Source organism: Branchiostoma lanceolatum, chromosome 11 (genome assembly GCF_035083965.1).
Source record: "Branchiostoma lanceolatum isolate klBraLanc5 chromosome 11, klBraLanc5.hap2, whole genome shotgun sequence".
NCBI lineage: Eukaryota > Metazoa > Chordata > Leptocardii > Amphioxiformes > Branchiostomatidae > Branchiostoma > Branchiostoma lanceolatum.
In genome coordinates this window covers 18,779,843-18,789,090 of record NC_089732.1, presented here as the reverse complement: position 1 = coordinate 18,789,090, position 9,248 = coordinate 18,779,843, and the positions used below count along the sequence as shown (strand labels likewise).

The 9,248-nt window shown below is 43.9% G+C and overlaps 1 protein-coding gene across 1 annotated transcript; it reads left to right on the top strand.

The window, feature by feature from the left end:
• The first annotated feature begins 791 nt into the window (after positions 1 to 791).
• Positions 792 to 3,516, top strand: LOC136444456 (doublesex and mab-3 related transcription factor 3, truncated-like). Its single transcript, XM_066442001.1, has 2 exons — positions 792 to 1,638; positions 2,143 to 3,516. The coding sequence occupies exons 1-2, from the start codon at positions 1,302 to 1,304 to the stop codon at positions 2,922 to 2,924; spliced, it is 1,119 nt and encodes a 372-aa protein (XP_066298098.1). The 5' UTR covers positions 792 to 1,301; the 3' UTR covers positions 2,925 to 3,516.
• Positions 3,517 to 9,248: the final 5,732 nt, after the last annotated feature.

Below are 9,248 nucleotides of genomic sequence, written 5' to 3'. Positions count from 1 at the left end.
TCTCCAAGCAGATGTTGGGTTATGTGTCGTCCTTTGTGTAGCTGTTTGAAACCACCTTGTGTCTGATGCCTGGCCGGTTCCACTTAGGTTCCAAACATGTTAGGCTCCGGCTCCCTACACTGCCTGTAGCTGCCTGCATCTGAGATAGAGAGGAATGTCGATAGATATTACTTATGCAAGTGACGACCTTATTGGCATACTTGATAAGAAAATACTTTAATTCCGTAATGGTGAATGATGGGAATTTCATTCTTGCAGCATTTGGAAGTCATGTTAAGTTATTTATTAACTTTGTTAGTTATTAATCATGCAAATTAGGGCCTCATTTACATAATTCATTAGAAGATGCTACAATAGGCGTATTTGTAAAGATGACACTCTCATACTAAACAACTTGTTTCTGTCTGGGTCTCGGCACCTATGAATCAAGATCCTTTTGATGGATTTGTCTGAACTTTGACATGTCTGTAGTTAAAGAGGGTATCAAACACCTTTGCCACGCCGCAAACACCATATTACTTCACGGAGGATTGTGTCCTAGACTCCTGCGGACTCTTGTTTTTGGTTCGCGTGTGTGTATTGAGAATGGTAATCATGTGGGTGAGGGTGCTATGTCTGGCCTGTACATAAAAACCTTTAGCTAAATGCAACCGAATTATAACATTCCCATGGACAATGCATGGCGCTAGTTCTCCTCCCTTCTGACACTGTACTTTAAATTTCCCACTGACTGTGAGCGGAAACAAACAACAAGTCACATCCCGATCCACCACCACCCCCTGTTGGAAGCGTGGCTGGCAATCCATAGCAGTCATCGTCGTACATTGTTGTTCCTCAAGGTTGTGGCTTGAGATGCCAATAAGTTTTACTTGTGCCGTCTTATTTCACTGTGTTGCCACACCCCAGAGGAAGGTGACAGTAACTTGATGACGATTTCCCTTTCTATGGTTAGCTTAGCACTCGTGTCCTTACAATCCCGCCCCTTGCACCAACAGTCTGTGTGCTCACTGAGGGGAGTTTGTTTTAGTCCTGATGACTAGGGCCTTTGGTGTCACTCAACATTTAGATTAGCTGTCAAGCGTGAGTATCCTTTGTCCAATAAGGGAGCGTATTTCATACCAGTAAGGTTAGCTTTCCGCCTGTTCGTCAATCAATTGTGCCCTGAACACAAAGCTAGCTAGAAGCTGTAGCATTCTGGGTGGGCTTGCACAACTCCGGGGAAGAAGCGGTGCAAAGACTGATACATTCAACATTAGGGACGTATCTAGGCCACTGGAGACGGTCGCCGCGCCTGTGCTGTGATGATGAACAGCAGTCTGTTGCTGCGTCCGATGACGGAGAAGGGCACCAGGCGGCCGAAGTGTGCTCGCTGTCGCAACCACGGCATCGTCAGCTGGCTGAAAGGCCACAAACGCCACTGCAGGTATCGGGACTGCACCTGTCCCAAATGCAACCTTATCGCTGAGAGACAGCGTGTCATGGCCGCACAGGTGGCTCTTAAAAGACAACAAGCCGCGGAAGACGCCATCGCCATGGGCCTACGGGCCTGCTCACCGGGCTACCTGCCGCCCGGCCCGATCTGGCCCGACTCGCAGACCGATGAACCCAACAGCGCAGACGGACCTGACAGGGATGATGGTAAGGCCCAATAACCATTCAGCAGATATTGAAAAGTCGGGACTTCTGCGTCCATAGATGTATCGTGTTGTGCAAGTCATCGGAACGGACGACTCACTTCCGTCGTCATCTCTCTAGATCTAGATATTTTCATAGTAAGAGATGTTACTACCCAATATATGAAAACTGTCCACAAAACCGTCATGCTGAAAGATGTTTTACATTACCGCATTGATGGAACTACGAAAAACATACAGTTCAACATTCAAGCAGTTACTCGCTCAATTTCAATTTCAACGTTATAGACGTTACAGACCCCCCATTATTTGCAAGCAAAGTTTACACCAGGAGTAACTTGATTTAGCTAAGTACAGTATATGTCTGCCGAATAACTGCGAACTCTGCTTCACTTCGTTTAGATGTACAATGTGCTAGGATGTGCGTGACGCACAAACACGTAAGTCTCAACAATTTTGAGAAAAAGGATTTGTTGTACGTATGAATAAGAGCACCATTTCTCCTCAGATGGCAGAGAGAGTAGCGGCAACACTGATGACAGTAGCAGTGAGAAGGACGAAGTGTCCCCTGACAGAGGCGGCACGCAAGGAAGGAGGACCTCGTCTGCCAGTAGTGACACGATCGCATTCAGCTCCAAGTTCGGCTCGGATAGTTCGGAAGTCTCTGCCGGCTTTCGGCCCGGCAGACTCAGCCCGATTGAGATCCTACAGCGCATCTTCCCACTGCAGAAGAGAAGTGTGTTGGACCTTGTCTTGCAAGGATGCAATGGTGACCTTGTCAAAGCCATAGAACATTTCCTAAATGCCAACGAAGCGGTGCTAGCCAGCTACCCGGGCATCCCAAACAAACCTCCCGAGGCAGGCCTGTCTCTGCCCGGCAGCAGCGGTGGCACAGCGTTCCGTCCACCAGGGAGCACTGCCGGCCACGAAGAGACCAAATCTGCGTTCTCTCCTTTTACAACACACCAACCGCCACAATTCCTTTTTTCGCCTCGTATAACTCCATTTTCAGTGGACGCACTTCTGGGTCGGCCTTACAGCCTCTTTCCGCATGGCCGTGTGTCAGTCCAGGACGGCACGTCCAGGCCCCTCCCGTCCGACCACACATCCACCCTCTCCATGGCCATGGGCCGGCTCCCACCGTTCGTGTCCCCGGCAGGAAAGCCGTCCGTCCCCGGCACTGAGTTGGCGGGAGCGAGATTGTGGCTTCCCTGGACGGCCTGTGCCCCGCCTGCTGCCCTCACCTCACACAAGCCGCAGGGAGAGAAGGACACCGAGCACAACAAATAACCTGGACAGCCGAGATGCGATGGTCACTCCAGCTGTAAATATGTTTTCCAGAAATGAGATAAGCCCATGAACATTTTTATCTTTATGAAGTGATTCTGCGACTTTAAAAAGGTTGTTAGTTTGTTGAAGTAATGGATGTGTTCTGACAACTGTTGACTTTTGATCGGCAATAGTGGCCCCAGACCATTACTCGTCATATCTATTGGTCAGTGTTTCCTGTACTCATCAAATCCCTCGTTAAGTTTTATCTTAACTCTTCAGAACCCTTGTGTAGTGTTATATTGTGGACCTGTAAGTCCTAATGTTCTCTTACCAGCTACCTTCACACAAGACAACGTTGGCATTGATTTTCTTGTCTGCTTTGATATCTTTGTCAACAAGTCTTTAGTCCACATTCATATGCAGTGACACTAAACTTTCGTTTTCAATTGTTTTCAATCATGTTAAATGTTGTATCGAAGTCGGATGGGCGTGGGGTTCGTTCTCTGATTAATGAAAACCTGTGTACATGTAGTTGAGATATGGTTCCAATGTGCTTTTGCTGTTAAAGAAACTTGAGAAGATTGATATTAAAATCTGAAGAGTTTTGAAATTAGTAGCTTGTTTTTGTGGAAATGAAATGTAGTCCACTATTTACGGACCGAATTTGTGGTAACTGGCAGGAAGACGTTCCGCCGCCCACCCCGCCATCATGTACCGTTGCGCACGACTTTTCCCGGCGGTGTCGGTTGCACACTGGAACAATGGCGGTCATAGGATATTTATACACGCTGTCCTGCCACGCATTATTTTTCATAAATGTACCGTACAGTTGTGTATCAGGGGGCGCTGGGCGTCTTTTCAGACTAATGTTTGCTATGGACCGCAGATTGCACCAGAGTTGGTGAATGTAGGAGGGGACTCGTCAGGCCACTACCGGTCGATACTTTCGACACATTTTCATTTTAGCCATGGGAAGACCTTCAGAAATATAGCAATCACAATGAAAAGTCGACCTTCTTTCGTGATACCAAATATACTGTATGGTCATAGGCCCTGTAGGATGAATGGCATGTGCCACGTTGATTTTTGCCAGAAATGAAAGGGACAAAATGAAGATGTCCACATAAGGACATTACCAAGTGTACTTCACGTCAAACCGCGCTCAGCCACCTCTGCTCCCGAACAACTTTAAAATTACATATTCAATTCAACTTGCAACTGAGGTTCTTTGAACTCTTTGCTCAATAATAATAAGTTTATTGCAAATTCATGCCAGAAGGCTAAATGCAAATAACATACATAAAAGAACAGTGTACAAAATAAGTATAAAAGCTGCTTATCTAAATTTTACAAATGTAATTGTCTATAACTAGTGAAGGGTTTGACTTCTCTTTTGTAAGCAATGGAAGACGTAATGTCCCACCTTTTCTATAATTTGTGGGTTTTTGGTAGTTAAAAGAAGAATAGTCTTTTCTTTGTCTGTAAGCTTAGGGAAATTCGGATAGATTTTAGTGGTATGAGTAGACAACTCATTTCGTGCATTATCATGAAATGAACAGTTTGAAATAAAGTGTATTTCGTCTTCCACGGCATTTGTATTACAATACTTACAAAGTCGTTCGTATATAGGTAATTTTCTATACCGGCCTCTCTCTATTTCAAGAGGATGAGCACTAACTCTAATTTTACTAATGGCTGAGCGCAAATCAAAATCTGCAAGATCAAGATAATTCTCTAAATTGTACATGGTTTTACATTTTGCATAGAATCTTAACTTACCGCTGTCGTTTACCAAGGTATGAAAAAATGATTGTATATATATATCTGTTAGTCTCCTTCTCAGCACTTTTCCGACATGTTCAGGTTTACAATGTGTATTACCGGAGTGCCACAAATAGGAATATCCATTGTAATCTAATATTTCTTTAACACGTTGTAACAATGTTCGTCTACGGGTATTCGTCGGAAGACTTTGCTGTAGATGGAGTGCGTCCGCTTGGAGGGGGTGTGTCGATCTATCGATTTGAACCAGACGTAACCAGAATTTAACTATATATATACATATATCTATATCTAATGGGAATCTACCTAAATCTGCTCTACATGCTACATTGCTACTATTTCTAAAAACACCAAGAACATTTTTGCAGAATTGGTTGTGTACGTTTTCAATAGGCGACGCATCATGTAGTTGTTCTGTCCCCCAGATTTGGCATCCGTACAGAAGGATCGGTTTTATGCAGGTATCAAATATCTTTAGAAGGCCGCGTGGTAAGACTGATGAACGAATGATAGATTTAAAGCTATAAATGGTTTTACGTGCCTTAAGTGACAGCTGCTTTTTGGCTAGGGTGAAGCTACCTGATGATGTGAGGGTTAGGCCTAAATAGCAATAGGAGGGGACATTGTCTATTGTGTTATTTTCAAAGTAGAACTTTTGCTTTGGAAAAGAACGACCTGCCTTGTTAAATATGATTACTTTTGTTTTCTTCATGTTTACTTGGAGCTTCCATTTGCTACAAAAGGCACTTAGTCTGTTAATTGCAGATTGCAGACCTTTGTCTGATTCTGAAAATATAACAACATCATCTGCATACAATAAACATGAAACATAAAGATTATATAAAGTTGGTGGCATACACTCTGAGTTATCTAACTCTTTAACTAAGTCATTAATAAATAAATTAAAAAGGGTGGGGCTCATGTTGCAACCCTGACGGACACCCTTGTCGGTCACAAATGGTGGTGTTAGACCAGATTTTGTTTTTACACAAGTTTCAGGTTTACTATATAAACATTTGATTAACTTATAGAAATTCCCTCCTATTCCTGAATTTAGCAATTTGAAACGGAGCCCTTCCCTCCAAACTGTGTCAAATGCTTTTCTAAAATCTATAAAACATGAATAAAGGCGTTTGTTGTTATGGAAATATTTGGTAATTAGCGAGTCTAAGACAAAGAGATTGTCATTTGTGCCGAAGTATTTTCTAAAGCCGGCCTGGTTGGGAGAGATGAGTTTATTCTCATCTAAAAAAGTGGTTAAACGTGTATTCAAAACTGATGTGAATAGTTTGGCTAGGCAGCTGGTGACCGAAATGCCTCTGTAGTTACTGGGGTCATCTTTTGCCCCGCCCTTGTGTAGGGCCACAATGTGGCTAGTACACCAATTCTGGGGGAAATAACCAGAGGAAAGAAAAAGGTTAAATAGTTTGGTCAGGGGTTCTATAAGAGTGTGCGGGGAGCTTTTTAACATTTCATTGAGGATTAGATCATTACCTGAGGCCTTTCCATTTTTAAGGTCTGAAATTGCTTTACTGATCTCGTTACTCAGAATCGGACTGTCTAGGGGGTTGTCTTTTAGGTCATTCTCTAACTTCAATAATTTGCTTTTTATTTGAGTTTCAAAACTGTCTGATGATATTGAAACGTTGGAGGTGGATTCTTTACCATAAAGATTTTTAAAGTGCGAATGGAGTTTTTCTTCGGTAATTACATCTTGAGTATTTGACTTACTATTGCTATTGGACTTGAAGTCTTTCAAGAGTGACCAAAATGACGAATTATTTTTATCAGAGTAAGAGTTAAGTTGATTTAGGATATTATTTTTGAAATCTTTTTTGGTTTTGCGTATGAGTCTTGTGTATTGCTTTTTCTTATTAAAATAGGACCCTCTGAGAAATGGGTTACGTGGGTCTTTGGAGAGAAGTCTACCTAGGTTTTTCAGTTCTTGTCTGGCCGAAGCGCATGTTTGGTCGAACCATCTTTTTCTGCTTTTTTGTTTATTACACCGCTGTTTTCGTTTTTTTGTTACACGCAAGGACAAAGACTTTCGTCCCACCTCTTGCAGCGGCGTTATAAAGTCTTGTAGCGCGGTGTCTAAAGATTCTGGATTCAGTTCATATTTTTTATGTAAGAATCGGTTAATACTTGAGGAGAATAATGTTGAATTGATCATTTTGATAAACTTTTCCTTAGAGTCTGCATTCCAGACAAATTTACAAAACGGGCGTTTTGGCAATTCACATTCTGTTTGTTCAGACGATTTAGGGCTGCTCTCTAACAATAAGGAAAGCTTACAATGGTCGGAAAACGGCGATAACGCATGGACATGAAGGAAGGTCGCTTTACGTAGGAAAATTGCTTCACTACCCAACACATAATCTACAACACTACAACCTTTAGGTTGGTAGCAAGTTGGTTTTCCAAGAAGGTCACCGGGTGTTCTGCCGTTTAGAATTCTAATTTTGCTGTTTATACAGAGGTCGATTAGATTTTTTCCAAATGTAGTACTTTGACCATCATCCATACTAGCTCTGGGCAGGGGGTGATCAAAGTTATAATCTTTAGGTAGAATTTGTGAATCTAACGGAGAGTCATCAACTATATAGTCATTCAGGGAACCTACTCTTGCGTTTAAATCGCCACCAACCAATATTTCTCCGAGACTACTAAAATGTGAAATTTCATTTTCTAGCACGTCGAAAATATCATAGGTTCTGTTGGTGTGAATAGTAGACCCCTGTGGACTGATATATACTGAAGCTAGGTAAATATCTCTATCATAATCAAACAGTGTTTTATCTAATTTTACCCACAGTATATCCTCACATTTGCTTTCAAGCTTGGTAACAAAGTGTTTGTATTGTTTTTTGAACATAAATAAAATGCCGCCAGAATTACGCCTGGCCCTTTTTGATCTAATTCTAGCGGTACTAAAATGTAAATAGCCAGGAAAGGATACCTCACCTTTATGCCAAGTTTCCAATAGAGAGAAGAAGTCAAACCCTTCTAGATGACTAGTGAAATCTCTATCCTCTAGTTTACTACCAAGTCCATGGACATTCCAAAAGCCGATGGAAGTGCCAAAGTTTCTATGTCTAATAACTGTCTTTGTGCTACGGGTCCGATGTGGAAAACACATGATTATCCGGAGCCGCGGGGTCGTTCATTGAGTCCAAACATTGAGCCGTCTGTATGTCCGTACCAGCTTCCTTCAGGGCCGTAGTAGGGGAATGGAGGTGGTGCAAACCAGAAGGGAGGCCTCCTGAAGAACGCTGGATTCCCGCCGTATGCCTCTGCGGGGGAAGGCCATTCCTGCAGCCATCGGTCAGGTGGGGTCGGCGTAGGGCGATTCATCTGGACGGGGCCGGTCGGGATGGCAGGTGGGGGGAAGTACTCCTGACGTGCACGTGGTGCCTGATGGTTGGTGCCTGGTATAGACTCCTTCCGTTGTGGATCTCGTATCGGTCCAGGTCGGTTTGGAGGTACTCCCGGGTAAGATTTGGGCTGGGTGTAGTGCACACTACCGTTCAAGTATGATTTGGGCTGGGTGTAGTGCACACTACCGTTCAAGTATGGGGAGGGAGATCGTCTACCTCCTCCACCGTGCCTAGATTGTCGGTACTGATTTGGCTTGACAGGTCCGTTGTAGGTTTCGCGCCTAACATCTGACTTGACAGGACCGTCGTGGCTACCGCGCCTGGTGTGATTGTTCCTAGGCGATTGTCTCCCTTTGTTGTATGGAGTGTAGTTGCTCTTGACGCCAAGGTTGTCTTTGTTCGCATTACTGCGCCCATTGTTGCGTGGGGATTTAGTGTTGTTTTTGGCCGGCGTAAGCCCCAAGGCGCTTGTTGCCTGTCTTTTCAGGTTGAATGCCAGGATTCTAACGCCATCATTATTGAGATGGTATCCGTCTTTTTCAAACACGTTTGGATTGTAGTCACCATCAGTCCACATCTGTGAATGGTTGACATAAATCAGTGACTCGTTAGACTTGCACATATCTTCGACATGATGGTTTATAGCTGTGATGTCCTTGTTCAGGTTGGGTCGGTAGTCAGAGTCTCTTCTCGGCGGCACTGCAGAGATCACGATCTCAGCTTCTGGGAATAGTGACCTTGTCGTGCTTACTACTACTTCAACCTCGGAGATGACGGTCTCCTTCGACTTTCCCATAATGTCGTTAGTGCCCATGTGTAGAATCACCGTGTTTGGTGTGGTGTCTTCTTTGGAGATGTTTTCCATGACTGTTGGTGCAGTGAAAAGGTTCGGGGACCAGTATGGCATGGGGATGTCGGCGGTAGGGCACAGCAGATTGGGTTTGAGCTTGTGTGCGTTAGAGTCACCTATAAGCACTACTCGCTTTTGTTTCTGATTCGAACCACTTACTTCGGTCTCTTTGACAGTTTCATCCGAAGTGGGTTCCTGCGTTAGAACGTCAAAACGGTTAGCTGTCGGTAGTGTGTAATCGGGGAGGGTTTCCGTCGGTTTGGCATTACTCGCCTTCCCTTCCCGTTGAACCGTCGGGGGCCGTGAGTCGCTTCTTTCGTTCCTGATTTCTTC